At 42.0% G+C, this 17,332-nt stretch overlaps 1 protein-coding gene across 1 annotated transcript; it reads right to left on the bottom strand.

The window, feature by feature from the left end:
• Window positions 1-396: 396 nt before the first annotated feature.
• On the bottom strand, window positions 397-15,195 carry LOC125284582 (sodium-dependent lysophosphatidylcholine symporter 1-B-like). Its single transcript, XM_048228576.1, has 14 exons — window positions 14,951-15,195; window positions 12,071-12,199; window positions 11,176-11,300; window positions 6,850-6,973; window positions 6,567-6,645; window positions 5,884-6,041; window positions 5,675-5,765; window positions 5,268-5,389; window positions 4,985-5,068; window positions 3,947-4,030; window positions 3,504-3,616; window positions 3,128-3,271; window positions 2,543-2,719; window positions 397-1,835 (listed from the first exon to the last, which is right to left on the bottom strand). Exons 1-14 carry the CDS (start codon window positions 15,038-15,040, stop codon window positions 1,781-1,783), a joined length of 1,575 nt encoding a protein of 524 aa, XP_048084533.1. The 5' UTR covers window positions 15,041-15,195; the 3' UTR covers window positions 397-1,780.
• Between the last annotated feature and the right edge of the window lie 2,137 nt (window positions 15,196-17,332).

Raw genomic sequence — 17,332 nt, 5'->3', positions numbered from 1 at the left:
TTTAGGAGACCTACCAAAGCAACCTAGCCTAGAAATCTAGACGCGCCCCTAGAATTACATTTGCTGCCAGGGCTAGTCTAGCAACTCTCCGTTGGCTTGTGAGCTCCAGAAATCGAAACTTAATCAGGACATTGAAATCATGTATAGAGTCGTTTGGTGGGCTTAACATAATGATTGATGGCAGAGTTGCAACGGTTTGGCTTGAATTCCCTGCTACTTGAAAACAAATATCCTATTAGCGCGGGAGGGAATTTGAAAGACAACTGATTATCCCGCCCCTCGGACTGAGCACTGCGAACGGTGAGTGCCCAGACCCTACATTTTAATGTGGGTCTGGCTCGCCAGGCTAAAAGCAACCTTCAGTTCCCCCAGAAAGAAACAGACATAAAAAGTGAATTTATATTAGTATTTATTTTATTTTTTCATTTAAATCATAAACATTTTCATTTCATTACAAGTTAGTACCCAACCCAACTGTCCGGTACCGGGACTTAGCAGCATCTTTTACGGCAAACTTAATCTACATAACACTGAATGTATTTACAACTTAAAGTATTTACACATATACATATTTTCAGAATCTAGGCCATTTTTTGTTGTTTGGTTGCCTTTGCAGGCAGATAAAGGCCTAAATCAGTTTAATACAATGTTCCAGTTACTGCAAAAGTAAACCATAAAGATTTGCCATCACAAGTACAACACAAAGCTGCAGCAATAAAACTACATCAAAGGTTTAAACATACTTTCCCAAAAAACATGCATTTTAAAGTCCATGAATGGCAACATAAGCAGGTAGGTGTCTGAAAAATGTGTTGCCCATGACCTCATTTAAATGTGCAAAAATCTCTCTGGCAATAAAGTTATTCTCCAAAAAACCTTTTACAGTATCATAAAACAAATATCACCGTACATCACAGTCGCCTGACAATGTCTCCAGTGTTCTTTTTTTTTTTTTTTTTCAAAGTCCGTCAACAACTGGATACCAGACACAGAGAGACGGTACATCTACATATATTTACAAACAAATTCACAGCCTTATATCAGAATGATTGAAATGACAATAGCACCTTTGAAACACCAACCATAATGGGCACACACAAGAAGCTGCCAAAGCAGCTCACTCTGACGGTGTTAGTCCAAATGTTAAATAAATGACAATCCTTACTCAAGATTGACCATCACAGTACAATGTTATCTTGCTTCATATAAATACTATTTTACATGTAACTGCTTTTAGCTGTTTTAATTCAAGGAATTTAGTGAGCTTGTACCACTACAGGTAAACCTGCAACAAAAACGGAAGTTTAGTTCGTCTCGTGAGGTGTATTCTGCATACAAAGCTTAAAATGAAATAACAAACAACAGGCACACGCTTGTAAATGCTGCTGCATTTGTGCATTCATAGGGTTTGTGCTTGTGACGACTTGCTTTGGTAACACAAGTCGTCGATCAGGTCAAACCATCCTTTCATTTGTACTTGTAATAAAAGATTGATGAGCTTATTCCAACGAGCATCCCATGTTTTGGCTGATGACACTGTCACAGATGTGGAGACTGTAGTCTCGGCATTGACAGAACTTTTCTTCAATTTTTTTTTAAATCTCCCGCTGAATACCTCAATGCATAGCCATGGCAGCCGTTGAAGGTGACCTTAAACTCTTGACAGCCGAGATGAACAGTCACAAAGTGGTGACCTTTGAGGTTTGTGTGTGTACTAACACATGCAGACGTGGTAATGTATGTGCGTGTGAAAAACAGTATGTAATATTCCCTTTGTTCCTTAGACAATGTTTCCCAGCTCTGTAGAGTCTGTCTGTGAATCCTGGTCACTGTCCCTGTTTTGTGGAAACAAGAGAAGGAGAAAAAAAACAGTGTGAAACAAAAAAGTAAATGCAGCAATACAGTACACACAAAACCTGTAAGGTCGACTCCTAATGTCAACATTCCAATGCAGCATGACTCCCACCCTTTCGAAGCAGTAACAGAGCATTAATCCACAGCCCTGTGGACCCAAAGTCCATTTTTCAACTTGTCTGGGAAAAGGATAATTCTGTAATAGGCAAGCTTATCAAGATGCCTGATTTAATACTCTTTTTCACTTTGTGCCCTTCTGCTGGGTTCAGACAGGTTGCTGTTAAATGACTGGTCAATGGGAGACTAGAATCTAGCGGAGACACAGACTAATAAACTTTTAAACTTTTATGCAATCCTTTACACAGAGGGCTGGGAGCTGAAAGAGAAGATACCCCTCTTCCTCGATGTTAAAAAAAGTCTAACCTGTCTGAATGCACCTCACCATTCCTTACCCAGTTTCTAAACACCTGTATATTTGTGTATAGACCCTTTCAACAATAAAAACAAAAACAATGCTTGAACATTCTATTTGGTTCCCAATCTACTTCCTCTGCATTAAGATAACATATGGAATGTTAAAAAGGAAGTCTTGTGGGGCCAACTATGATGCTGATAATGGAACTCTTGAAAGGGTCTATATGCTCACATGTCAAAATGTGTGTGAAAGTGTGATCCGTGGGAGCCTCACCTTAGCTCTTGTAACACTTTGCGGTTTCCCTGCCTCCTCTTCTCCGTGATTGGGTACATTTTGAATATGACGAGGCCCACGAAGATGAGAACCACAGGGGCAGGAGCCACCAGCATCTTCAGTGTGAAATTCACCGAGTCTGGCTGGGTGCAGGCGCTGGTCTGGTACCCGGCGAAACTGTGGATGATGGAGAAAGCGAGTGAGCGGGGGTGAGTACGGGCCAGACAAAAAAAAAAAAAGAAAAGCAAAGAGGGGCTACAAAGAGCTTTTGGGCTGAATGAGTAAGGATTTGCTCACTGTTTTGTGTCAGTCTGGCCTGGCTGCATAAACAGTCTTAATCAGGAAGCTTAAGCTCTTAAAAGCGGGACAGTAAACATAAAGCAGGAAAAGCTGGACGATGCACTAAAGGCCAGTCTGGTAGTCCAAATGCAGGACTAGTTTATATGACCTGAACAGTCAAAAATCAGTATGCCTGTGATGAGGCACACAAACACCAAAAGGTCTTTGTTTTTGCCAGAGCCCATAGACATGGGGTGTGAGAGAGCGGCAGAGTGAGAGTGGAGGAGGAGAGAAACTAAAACTTACTCCAAGCTGAGGGTAGAGACGCCCAGAGAAACTCCAGAGGCAAACTTGGTGAAGAAAACGTAGAAAGAGTAGAAAATGGCTTCATGGCCGTGAGTATCTGGATTTTGCACTTTGAAGTCATCTACAACATCTGGCAACATTGACCTACGCAGATTACACAGAATAATAAAAACATCAATTCACTTAAGTTAACAAGGACTTTGTCTGTAGATTACCAGTTGGTTCCTTATCAGAAGAGTTGTCATACAGCATGTTTTGTACTCATTAGATGCATATAACTAGCATGGCTTAGAAGCAGCGTGGATCAGAGAAGACTGACTTAATGAAAAGTGATGAACTGTGAAAAAGCTGCCAGGCGAACAGCCGTGTCTCTCACCATGGGAGAAGGAAGGCTGCTGCTACACTGATACCAGATGCCACCGCCACCACGTATGTCACATACAGATTAGGCTCGATGCAGATGACCATTATCATGAAGGGCGCAGCCCACTGTCAGAGGAGAAAAGGTGTCATCACTCACACAAGCCAAAAACACACGTGTGCAACAGATCCAAATATGTAGCACTGTACTGCCCTGAGATCAAATATATACACATCCGCACCCAAGCACACAGTGTTGATCTAAACATATATGAGTAAATGTGGACTGGAACCTTAGACACACATTCATCTAGGCAGTTTCTAAAGAAATGCATTGCTCATTAAATACACAGAAAGTGAAGTATCAAAATAATATTCAGTAATTCTTACTACACAAATATTTATTTACCATTTTACACACACACACACAAAAGAATGACTAATTTATGGTGTAGGTACCGTGATGCCAAAGTAGACGGCAGTCTTTTTTCCAAAGCGTGAGAGGAACCACTGCCAGAATGGGATAGAAACGGTGCCAGAGAGCTACAGAAGAACAAACAAAAAGAACACGTGAATCACTCCCAACAAATCCCACCCATCCAAACACACCCCCCTGTACAAGCAAGCACACACACACACACACACACACACACGTGTTCCATGTTCCATGTGCGTCCCCAAAACATCAACAAGACACGCCACCACTAACAAGGAAGGGTCATTCCCCCATTTGGAGGTCCGTCAGCTGATGCGTATGATGGGGGGGCTTGCACGTGTTATGTTGTGGTTCTAGCGGCTTTTGTTCTCATGCCACAACAAAGACACTCGTTACGGAAATATTGTTGCACTGACGTATATTCTGAACTGGGTGGAATGATCACCAGTCTCAGTTATGGTCTATGGTCTATGGTCAACAAGGGAACAGAGCTGTGTTTTAAGCCTGTCAAATAAATGTTTTCATTGGCCATTGGAATAGAGACAGAGCTACTCAAGAAATTGTCCTTTCAATCAAAGTAAACAGATTGCTGTGGTGGCACAAAGGCCTCAGTGATTGTCTGTCGCTTGCGTGGTTGCTTGCCCGCTGGGACAGTGAGAGGGTGAGAGTGTTAGTGAGAGGGGGACTATTTCCCAGATGTCTCTAGAATGTGTCCCCTCAACCCGAAAATCTCGCACTTCATTTCCATGGCGACAAGGCACCTTGTCTCAAACGAGCACCAAAGTACTGCCAACAGACATCGTCTGTCCCTGGGCTGAACCAAGTGGCACAGAGCCTCTCCCCTCACGCATAAAAGAATCAGTTTTAATGTGCTTCCTACTGTAGCATGCTTTGTTTTGAGGACAAAAGGAAACCAATCCAGAGACAGGGGAATCCTCCTTCAACCCGGGCCTACTTGGGTGGACTGACCTGAACAAAGCTGACTTTTGGCTCTAACTGCTGTGCACAGCTTGAATACCAAATAGGGAGTGAAGCCTGAGCCTCAAGTTTGGAGCACTCACCATAATAGCCAGCAGAACATTCTGGAAGTCTTCCCGCAGTCCAAGAGTGTAGGTGCAGAACAGAGCGAGGTTTCCTTCCAAGAGCTACAAAAGACAAAACCAACAAATTGTACAATCATATCCAAAATCTAAAACATTAAACAACAAACACTGTTCCACTACAATGCATGTTTACATTTCTCAATGTGCTGTAAATACAATCTTGTCTTTAAAAAGAGTGTGGCTTCCTTCAGTTATTTGCTGTGAGCATACAGTATCTGATGACACACAAGGTGCCTCTTACCATGAAGGCCAGTGAGGTGAACAAGAAGCCCATGACCAGCTTGACATAGGGCCCGAAGCTAAGCACCATACGCAGCCCTTCAAAGAATGACATGCGGCGGTCCGCCTTTAGATGCCCACTCTCTAGGGGAAACAGAAATGGTAAAGAAATCAGCTTGCTACAAATCGGCTACAAAACAAAAGCTACAGATCGGGAGAATGTTGAAAGCTAACTGTAATTTCAATGTGTAAAGGAAACAAAACTGACACAAAAATGAATAAATAGATGGAAAAAAATCTGCTTTTGAAAGCAGCAAAAACCAGCACACAATACAAACAGAAAAAATAAGTGCACTGAGGCACAGCTCAGTAATCAACATGGCCCCCTGGCTCCTTCACACATGGTGGCTGCATTAGTGCTTCACTAACCTTCTTGCTCTTTGACTCCCATGAATAGCACAATGGCACAGAGTACATAGATGATGCAGATGACTCCTGACGCAATCATGTAGGCTTGTTTCTGAAGGAGGAGGCAAGATGGGGAAACCAAGCATGAATTAGGTCAGGTTGGGGCAGGCAGCATGGGCAATTATCAGTGGATGGGAAAACGCCCTCCTCTCTCTCTCTCTCTCTCTTACAGTGTCATTCAGGGAGATGCCCGATATGTTGACCTCTGACGCCAGAGTAGAGTTCAGGTCCTCCAGGTTGTTTCGGATGCAGGGGGCGACCGCGCCACCCACTATCTGGCCTTGGATGGCAGTGCCAAGCACTGTGCCCAACACCTCCACTGTCATCCCTGTAACATGAGAACAACAAGGATGTAACACAGGAATGAGGGCGGCGGCCCAAACACTGAAGTCAGTGAATGTTTGCCCACTACTAATTCAGAGGGTTTCATCTTTATATGAAAGGGTATTGGGATTGAATGCCATTCTAAGACCAGTTCAGAAGGACAGAACTCTAAAGGCACTGGAGCGCTAGCTAAATTTAATTTGCTATTTTCAGTACATGAAGCCAGCATGTAGAGAGAGACTCGTTGGATCACATTAGAGTCCGATGTGCCTGTCAGTTGCACCCAAGTAAAGAGATTGCTTATGAACTGTTCTTCTGTGCAATTCCTAGTTTCAGACCTCTTAAAGCGGTAGGTGCCACCAAAAGTAGACCATATTCACTAAAGCTTAAGACCAGATTACCCTATTTGCGCCATTTTGCAATATATTATAATCATAGGCTGCACCTTCAAGAGATGTAAGTAACGCTATGGGCACTAAAAGGCTGGGACATGATGAAACTAGTGCTCAACGTTTGGGACGGGACTCACTGTAGGCAGTAGCAGAGTCTCGCTCCTTCTGCTCCGAGCTGATGAACATGGTGAGGGCAGAGTACGGCACGTGGAAACACTGCAAATAAAAGCAAACATTCAGACATCTAACAACACAAGGCCATGGGACTATTACAGAGTATGACTCTTTTGAGTATGATTTGAGAGAGAGAGAGAGAGAGAGAGAGAGAGAGAGAGAGAGAGAGAGAGAGAGAGAGAGAGAGAGAGTGAGTGTGTGTGTTAGTGAGAGAAAAAGGTGAGACAAAAATGAGACTAAACTCACCGTCTGGAGGGACTGGAAGAGGCAGTAGAAGACCAGATACCAGATCACCTTCCCCTGCTCCACCGGAGGAACGAACCAGATCATGAAGTACGTCATTATAGCGAATGGAGTGGAGATCAGGATCCTGGAAACAGACATGAAAACAACGGAGAGAACAAACAGTGAATAAACTAGCACATGGACTTTTTTTTAAATAATAGTCATACTATAGATATGAACTACAGATCAATTAAACTTAAATAAAATCATCATCATCTAGCATAATGATGACTGCTTTTGTAATGGTGGTAACTGGGAAGTGTCACTCATGGGTGACCAACAATGCAGTTCACAGTTCTCAGTACCAGGGCTAGTTCATTATCTCTCTGTCTGACCTCTCTCCCTACAGACATCAATGTGCTTGGTGGGCTATTGTTTGTTTCCAATGACACCATCATAGTAACTGTCTATTCATCCTGCAGCCAAGACACAATGCCCTGGCCACAGTTGCATGCATGCATGCATGCCTGTCTGTTTTTGGGTCATAGCCTACAAACAGCTGCAACGGAAGGCTGACAAGTACCAATGACAAGATTGTTTAATAACAGGGACGCTATACACAGATCCTCAACAGGGTTTGTGTGCAGTGCTTGGTGCCTTGCTGAATCGTGCTATGGTCTGATCTGAGGTCAGATACCACTCCAAGCAACTTAACTGGAGCTGAGCCCACTGTACAAGGGGGCGGACACAAAAAGTGCTACTATAGAATTACAGGACGTGCAAAAGAGCAATACGCAAGAGCGGAACAACTCCGGGGAACCTAAATTCAATCACTGATCATCTGTAGGTGGGCGAGTGGGAGTTGTTAGAGGGAACAGTGTGAATTTCTTGTCCAAACATTCCCAATAGTGGGCTCAGATAACACAGGTTAGCAGATAACCACGTGAAACCAAATGAAATATGGGGAGAGCATTACATATATATATATATATATATATATATATAACAGCCGATCAACTTATATCTGATGGTAGGTCTCTGATCACTATTTGCTCAAAAGGAACACTGAGGCTGCAAAAACACCATGGCACCAGGATAAGCACTCCAAGTTCATCACTGGACAAAGGTTCTCTGTCCTGGCTGGATACTGAAACCCGAGAGAACAGGTCTGTATTCACACGAGCATCGCTTTCCCCTCTGTGCACACAGGCTGAAATGGTGTCTGTAACCCCTCCAGAGTCTGCGCTTGCTTTGGAAAGAAGTCCGCTGGGATTCACGTGGATGGAAACAAAACTGCAAACACTTAACCTTGTCACAAAGCAGAGGTGCAGAGACCAGGCAAGCACTGCACTCAGTTCATTAGCTTCCACAGCAGTCCTAAGCATTATGCAACTTGAAAGCTTCTCTGTGCATTGTTTGCTAGCCTCTGCCAGACCTAGCTACCGCAGAAGTCCCCCTTCCCTTAAAAGCATGTGGTACAGATGGAAATTATTTGGTAGAGAGAGATGGCCTTCACCTGGCCTCCACAGATGCCCATCTTAAGCTTTCCAGATAAGTATACTGGCTACAGTGGCTTTAGCTTGGGGCCAAAGTTTGACAGTGGAAACAAAACACTGAGAGGATTCACATGATCATACGTCATAAATCTGAATGTGTGATAAAGCTGCTGAAAAAGAAAAAAAAAGGAAACAAAATCTGGACTGTTCTTAAAGTTTGAACAACTATCAGAGAGTTTTCAATACTTTGAAGTTGAGATGAAATGTAGATCAAGTCCAAACATAGCTTGAATGTTTATGCTTTGTCGTCAGATGATAATTTCTGCATGTGTAGTTGAACCAACCTATATAACTTTAGGGACATGTGACTAGGACGTGTGAGTGAAAAGGTCATGCACAAATCACACACACGCCCAGCTGAGATAAAACAAAAAAGTATTTGTACTATAGAACCATGCAAACTCAGATCATACCCATGCTCTCACATAGGAGATCAAAGCATCCTCTGCCATACGACTTAGTGAAGTGTAGTGTAGTGTGTGTTTAAATGTGTACAAACAGAAAATCTGTGCTAATCACCACGTGAGGAAACACACTACAATCTATACAAAACTGACCTCAACCTGGATACACATGCCACTGACAAATTCCAAAACAGACTCTTATATTTATTTTGGAAGAAGTCAGCTGCTACCCATGAGGTAGAATTTCACAAGGTGGGGTGGGTGGGCAAGTGGAGGGGTGGACTGGAAAAGATTTGCCGGGAGCACTTTGATGTGTCAAATTGCTTAATATCAACTAGATTAATGTGATCAAAGGAAAATGTAAGTAGACATGATTTCACTAAGATAAATCATCTTAAAATTCAACTACAACTACAACTGACAACTACAATACAGGAAAATATGGGGGAAAAGACTTCTTTATGGCTGAAAATAATCAATATGGAATAACTGTGGATGTCAGAGAATATCTTTGCTTAATCACATTAATTATGTAATTAAAATATATTAATCATCAAAAGACCTAAATCATTATTGAATATCTGTGATTTAAGGTAAAAGCCTTTGGTTAATGAGGCATTAACAATAAAACTGAAAAAAAAAAAAAATCCCTCTCAGTCACAGTGACAAAAATGAACCCACTGACTCAGCCAAGAATATGCCCTTCACTTGACCGATGGTAACCTTAAGCCATATCAGTCGAGCCCCCACTGCAACAGTCATTCTTCGAAGCCACTAATGACTCTTCCAAACCTGACTGGCTGCATTTGGTGGTGTGGTGCGGCTCGACCAATCAGAAAGCCACCAGTCTTTTTACCCCTCCCCCCTGCTGTTTGCTCTACGCACTCACAACACATGTCGGGAGCGGTGCTTCCGTCGCAGAGCTCCCATGACTTCTTGCCTTTCATATGAATTTCCAGTAATCTGTTTCAATCACCTGTCCTTCCTCCATGCGTCATGCTTCAAATAATTCTTGGGGTGTTCCCATGTGTTAAATAATGATTCTGATTCTTGATAAAGAAGCTGGTTTCATGAATCTCTCCTGTTAACCCTTCTCATAAAAACAAAACAAAGACTATGGAGTGAGATGACTCAGTAAGTGGGTAAATTTTATCCATAAAGCACATTTTCAGGTACAAAAGTAACCAGAAGCACTTTGCACAGACATAAAAAAAATGATGATTAAGAGTGTTAGTGCTGGTTAAGATGTTGGAAGTGATGATAAGGGGGATGTAAATATGGATGTGCTCAAACAGTCCTCTGTGAGTGCTACTGTGGGCCACAGCATGTTCTCAACTAGAGTATGGCCAAGTTCATGCTGACGTGTCCCACAGCTGACAGACTCAAAATAGTGAAGTGACTAAAGCACATCAATCTGGGAGCTGGCCCAAGTTTACCCTCACTGTTCCACCCTGAAGGTTTGGTTATATGATCCGCTGTTCGTGTCCTTTGCCCAGTCCTAATCAATTCTAGCATGCATCGCTAGAACTTGTCTCAGAAAACAATTGATCTCATGCAACTGGTATTATGCGGATATGAACTCAAATTTAAATGTAAAATCCATGACATAGTGTTGGGACATAGAAGACATCCAATATGAATCACGCATGTAAAGTTCCAAAGTTTGTAATGCTGAGATGACAAGACTTCAGTACTTGTCCAGGCATGAAACTTTATTGGTGCGTGCTAGATACCTCTTATATTGTCAGCACACGTTTGTTGTAAAGTAGGTCAGTGCTTGAGGTCTGACAGTTTCCTGCTACATGGCACAATAGACAGAGGCACTTCCCTCCCGACATCTAAAACGGCTTGAATCACGTTTTGAAATGCAGTGGCATCAGAGATCAGAGATAAAGTGTACTTCTACATGTTAACAATTCTTCCAAGCATTCTTCCACACATGCTGGCATAGAAGAAAAAGCATTCTTATCATTGTAGACCCTCATATGAGGAATGCACAACAACAAAACCCACAACAGGAACAACAAAAAACATCCCGTGCCAACTATTTGAGCATTGAAAACACCCACAACTATAACAATGACATGTTTGACAGAACTGTAGTCAAATCAAGTTAGTCAATTCCTTTTTAATTGTAATGGGAAGTGAAGTCAACAACCTTTGAAATGTACAAATTTAAACTAGAGGACAAGATGATGTTTATGCTATGCTATCACCTGTGACTTGTGTTTAACTGTTGATCTAGTTTGACTGCGGTCGTCTTTCATTTCCTTTCATACTGAAATAATCACCTTGGATCATCTTGTTGAAATCAGGTTGGATCAGCTTGTTTTTCTATAGCTTCCACATTTGACAGTTTTACATTCAGTAATGAAACAGACACGTACCAAGGCATCATGCGTCCAAAACGAGTCCATTGGCTCCTGCTCACGAGAAAGCCGACAACTGGGTCTGTTATAGCATCCCATGCCCGACCCACGAACAGAATGATGGAGGCATAAAACGGGTCCAACTTGAGAGAGAGAGAGAGAGAGGGGAAGCAAAGAATATAAATATAAGTAATAATACTTTATTTAATAAAAATTCAGAATGTATGCATGGCTTCTAAAAACAGATAAATCTCAGGTCCCTCATCCTCTTTGTTAACATCATCCTACTCGAGTTAATTTAATTAAGTCATGACTAGCTAAGGTCATCCCCCTCACCCCATACACACACACGTACACTCAGCCCTGCTGACTGTCGTGACGTTGAGATCCCTGTGGTGCTCTCTAACATGGTAACAATGTTACACAGCAGGCGTCTGATAACCAAGATCTTTGGCATATGTCAGGCACCATGAATCATGCTGTAGCATTTGAGTCTTTGAGACAGGGTCACTGTTTCGAGTCAGCCAGTGAAGGTCTATGATGAAAGTCCAGTTGCAACAGTGTCCCAGTGTTCAGTTGATCACGAAATACTTTGGGAACGTTTAGTTTCGTTCATGACCTTGCTCACAAAAACTTGGCACCATCTAGACTCTAGGAAAATAGTTACTTAATATCAGATTAATTCCAAACACTGTCAAGCCAAGCCTTACAACTTAACATTCAGAAATATGACAGCATGAACAATGACCACTGTCTCAAGGCCAAACACTGACACCAAGGCCTAAAACCTGGTAGAGAGAACGCCCAATAACAGTGGCAGGGAGAATAATATTGTTAACTAGGTCATGTTTCACACAGGGTCAGGCAGCTGGCTTGCTCTCTCTTTCACAGTGGAGGCGTTAAGGAAACTCACCTGTGCCACGTCCAACAGGTAGATCTGCAGGAAGAAACCGAGGGCGCTGCCCGTGATCTGATAAGGGGCACCGCCGATGGCGTAGCAGATCTTGCTGCAGATTGACAAATGGTCCCTTCTCTGTTCCCTCTGCAGAGCACAGACAGACAGAACAAAGAGCCAAAGGATTACACCCTCTCAGCATTCACACTGTCCACAGGGGGAGAACAAACTTGGCAATGGGTACAGTGGTGTCAGATGTTCAGTTCACTGAGCTTTCAAAAGGCTTAGACCACCAAGTCATAAACTGAATCACGGGGAAGCGACTTAAGAGGGGAGTAAAAGTGTATGTGCATCCAAAAAACATAGGATTGAACTCGAATCTGTAAGAAAGAAAATTCTACACAATGATTATATGGCTAACATAACAATAAGTTTATTGAAGTTTATTGACTGTAATAATACTGCAAGTGGTATGCAGTCTTATTATTTATTATTTATCTTATTATTATTTTATTATTTGTCTTATGAAAATCAACACATTTATGATTTATAAATCACAGACCCAACATTTGGTAACAACTGTCCCCCGAACAAGTCTAATTGCACATATGGCGAAAAATTTGAAACACACACACACGTCTACAGTCAACTGCGAGCCCACCCTGGAGATTCCCCGACAGTGGTGCGATCCGCAATGCTCTGATGTCACACAGTGGTGTGAGTGCATTGTGATAAGAGTGTGTGTGTGTGTGGGGGCGGGGGGCGCTCTAAGTCATGTGTTGCAAAGCATGGTCAGCTTCAAGGGCTCCCCATTGGCTCGCAGCATGGGATGTTGGATCAGCCTGAAATTCCATCCATGGGCCAAGGGGTGCGAGACATGGTCAGCCCAGTGTCAGGTGGGCTCACACCCTCTCGTGTTGGCCAATGGGCACAAGAATGTACTCCGCTCTCAGCCAATTAAGAAATGCTCGCTGATCTTAATCCAAAAGATATGCCGATAGTCTGATGGCCCGGCCAATCCTCCTTGAGTTGAGTGTGAACCTACTATGCTACAAGCTTCTTATTCAAAAGCTGTCCGTGGGCTTACTGTATAGTCTACTACGAGAAGCCTTGCTTTATTGCTGACTAATGCACACTGACCATTGGTCGATCTTAAGAGCTATGGTATGTCCACTGTATGTACATAGCAAACACACATATGGAGAGACCTCTGGAAGACACCTGTCTATGTTGGCATAACACCTCTCTTAAAGGCTGTGAACAAACTAATGCTGAAAATGTGGCATGAGAATCTCACTACACTGCCAAATATTTTACACTGAACTACTATTTGCACAAGGTAGATACACACACTGCAGATGCAGTTTAGTTGATCTGACTTGGAAAGTCAAAATCTGTGTCATGTAACAACAGCACATGACTGAACCACAGATTATACCCTTTGTGATATCTGAATTCTTCAATTATAACTAGGCTACATTTGCTGGCATACATAAAGATGGGTGAGGAGAGAAAATAAATTAGATCTTCCCTAAATGAAAATGTAATTTAGCCTATATCATGTCTACCTGCATTTGGATTAAAATGGGCTTTTAAAAAGCAATGCCTAGGCTTTGGACCAATTAACATACCTTGTGTTTTAGAGAAGGCTATGATGATGGTTTAGGCCAGTGTTTCTCAAACTTTTTCAGACCAAGGACCAGTAAAAAAAACCTCACGGACCACCTAGCTAATAGACACAATAGGCCTACTCACTGAACCACCTTGCTTATTGTCTTTGCACTTTGCTTATTGTGTCAGAGGTTTCATATGATTTAAATTGGCATATCTTACATAGGCAGTGTTGCAGAACTGTTTAGATTTACATACAAGTTGGTTCAATATTGCAAACAACTCATCTATACTATTTTTTACCACGTCTGCTCGCGGACCACTTGGGATATCTTGCGGACCACCAGTGGTCCCCGGACCACACTTTGAGAAACACTGGTTTAGGCTAATTGTGGTAGTCCCTAAACGGAATTTTGGTTGCGCTTAGCTAAATTAGAAGGTTCATTTAGCGGTCTGAAAAGTCAGTGCAGTGTTTAGAGCTTTAAAGAGAGATGATAAAGACTAAAAATGGATAGTCTGCCACACCCATACCACCAATTCACGACTTAACCCAATTTATTTAACTGATACAATATTACACCTCTCGACACGTAGCGCAAGAAGAAGACGAGGAATATTCGCATTTTGTGTTTTTCATGGGGGAACGAACGAAAGGACTTCACGAAAGGTCTATGCATAATATTCAGGCTCTATCAGCCTCCCGCCCGCTCCCATCATTTTATTATCGAGGTCCCACCACAATAATTTTATTGTCAGTCATCAAAAAATAGACTATGCTGCGTAAATTCAGATGCAACATAGGATACACTAAACCAGAGACTTTAAATAAAATGAAACCCTGTCGCTTTAAAACCGGCATGTAGCGTAGCGTCTTTTAGTAATGCCGATGCAGACGACAGACCACCAGCTGAATGGATTGGAAGAAATTTGCATTTTTACGTTAACCGCCATTGTATTATAGAGCAAGGTGGTCTCACTTATCTCATTAGAACCGTACCCAAACCATTTGCCAAACGGTTTTCAGAAAACAGAGAGCTAGGTTAACTTAACCTAGGCTTTAATGAAATGCAGATACACACAATATGTGGGCGTCTTCACAAGATGAAGTCTACTCTAGCCAAGGCTACAATTACAGCCTTGGCAACATTTCTTGAAAGAATTCAGCTTTATGAAATCTAAACCAAGCGCGAACACAGTCAGGCTTAGCCTAAATAGCCTTTTCAGCGCATACCAGAACGTGTTCCACATAAAAAAAATACCTTACCGATCTTTGAAGAATAGTCTTACCTTAGCGATTTTAATTTCATCATCTTGTCCTGGTTTCGGTGGTAATAAACTTGTAGCTGAATATTGCTCAGCCCCTTCCCCTCTGGCCATATTATGTCCAAAATTTGAGTAGCCTAGTCTAACTTGTTAAATTGTTAATTCAAGTAAAATTTAAAGTCAGGCTGCACCGAAGTCAGAACCGTTGTTCAGCTTTCACCGGCACTCATTCAAACGTGGCTTTCTCTCTGTGGGCTGTCATGATGCTTACTAGTCTTAAGAGACTCCGCCCCATACTCAGGCCATTCAGGATCATTCAAACGCGCGCGACACACACACACACACACACACACACACACACACACACACACAGAGAGAGAGAGAGAGAGAGAGCGAGGGGCTTGCTGATAACCTTGCTGATGCAACAACACAACATTGTATGTGGACGCCATGTCCGTTTTCATAAATAACCTATAATTACAGTGCATGAAAATGCACTGTTCTGTTATCCGAAGTCTTCTTCTTCTTCTTCTTCTTCTTCTTCTTCTTCTTCTTCTTCTTCCCACCAAATTTCTGCCTCTAATTCAGCTTTAACCGTTTAACATAGAAACTTCTTCAAACTTTGTAACGTAGGTCTTGAAAAGGACACTTGGGGAATGTATTTTTCACTTTTGTAAACTTTATACTTTTTGAGATATTAATAAAAAACAAGCTTATTTTTCCCCATTGACTTAACATTGGGTTGATGACATCACAATGGGCTAATTAACTTGATTTGCACCTGTATCAACTTCCAGCTGCTCAACTAGGACCCATCAAAGGGCCAGTTAAACTGATTGCACCTGTATCAACTGCTTTCTGCTCAACTAGGCCAACTCTCAATCCACCCATTAAACTATCCCATCAACATCCATTAAACAATCTGCCTATCAACATCCATTCAACGTTCTGTCTATCAACATCCATTACACTATCTAAATTCAACTTTTAAACTATATACTCTGTCTCAGGCTTTAAGCATACAATCTGGCTCTCTTAAGACTACTATTTCCTCTGCCCACAACTGTTTCAAAATAAATGTCCTCACTACAATAATTCACTATTAAATAATTTAACTATTTAAACTACTCAACTATTTAACTGTTCAGCCATTTCAACTGTCAGTTGTTATCAACAATGACTCCTGCCAACTGTTTCCAAATAAAAGTTTGTTTGGCATTTTATGTTATATAGTATGTTTATATTTTCATGCACTGGTAATTTCATCGAAATTACATTTTCTAGTTTTAATGTATTATCCTAATTCATACTTCTGAAAAAGATAGTGTAGCCCAAAAGTTCACAGAGCAACCACCCTCTAGAATAAGATACAGTGGGCCAGAAGGTCCTGAAATAAGATACACATACCCTTCCCCCTCCTTCTCCATTCCTGTCAAAGACACATACACATATCAACGTCACTAACACGCCCCCCAAATACTCAGTCACCATATCAGTTCACAACTCGGTAGGCATGCTGTGCTCCTGTGTGATTTATGTTATACTGTATATCTCTTAATGCTCACACTCAATATAGCAACAACAATGTTCCAGGACACATGGAAAATATGCTTCACATGCAATAACCTCTGCTGTCATTATTAAGTGTGCTTGCAAAGCAGCACACTTATTGTTCTTCTTAAGTTTTATTATTATTTTTCCCGTCTCCCTAATTTTTTGTCAGCCCTAAGCCTAGGCCCTTTGAGACAGAGACACCGTTCCAACTTTAAAGCGTCCGGTCAGTACCGGTGTAAGTTGGTCGCGAAGATGACGTCAGGTGGGCGTGCCGTTCGTCCGCCATATTGGATTGAACAGAAAGCGAAACTAAATTTTCACAGGTCACAAATTTGGTCCGAACGCCAAACTTGGCTTGACGTACATTATCCTTGGACCAAGCCTCACAAATATTAGCGGAAGGATTTTTGATTTTCGAAAAGCGTTTGCCCGTCACAGCCAAACGAAATCGGGCGGCTCGAAACAGGAAGTCGTCCATATCTCAGGAACACTGTCACATATCGATACCAAATTTTGTATATGAACTGGGGACTCCAGTGTGAGGGTGCATAGGCAAAAAAAAAAAAGAAATATTCCAAAAGGTTCCATCATTTGGCTAACTACCCACTGGGATTTGGTAACTCACACCATTCACCTTCTATCACAATACCTTCCATGTATGCACAATGTCTCAGAGCAGACACAATGCCTCCAGACAATTTTGGCCAATCGTGAAATCCTTGCTCTGCCATGGGATAGTATGGCCTTACGAACTGTAAGAGCAAGGAGAACAGTAGCTATATATGGCTTACATAATAGAGTTGTTTTCACATTGACGGTATTCAAATTAAATTTTTCATTATTGTTAAATAT

This window comes from Alosa alosa, chromosome 19 (genome assembly GCF_017589495.1).
Source record: "Alosa alosa isolate M-15738 ecotype Scorff River chromosome 19, AALO_Geno_1.1, whole genome shotgun sequence".
NCBI classification, from domain to species: domain Eukaryota; kingdom Metazoa; phylum Chordata; class Actinopteri; order Clupeiformes; family Clupeidae; genus Alosa; species Alosa alosa.
This window is presented reverse-complemented; position numbering and strand designations above follow the sequence as displayed.

Bases quoted from the DNA above. Each gene is read 5' to 3' on its own strand.
- LOC125284582 (XM_048228576.1), bottom strand. From the start codon at position 15,040: ATGGCCAGAGGGGAAGGGGCTGAGCAATATTCAGCTACAAGTTTATTA. The intron at 6,646-6,849 runs GTGAGTTTAGTC...TTTTATTTGCAG, and splicing joins TCTTCCAGTCCCTCCAGACG to TGTTTCCACGTGCCGTACTC. The intron at 5,766-5,883 runs GTAAGAGAGAGA...CTCCTCCTTCAG, and splicing joins GCATCTCCCTGAATGACACT to AAACAAGCCTACATGATTGC.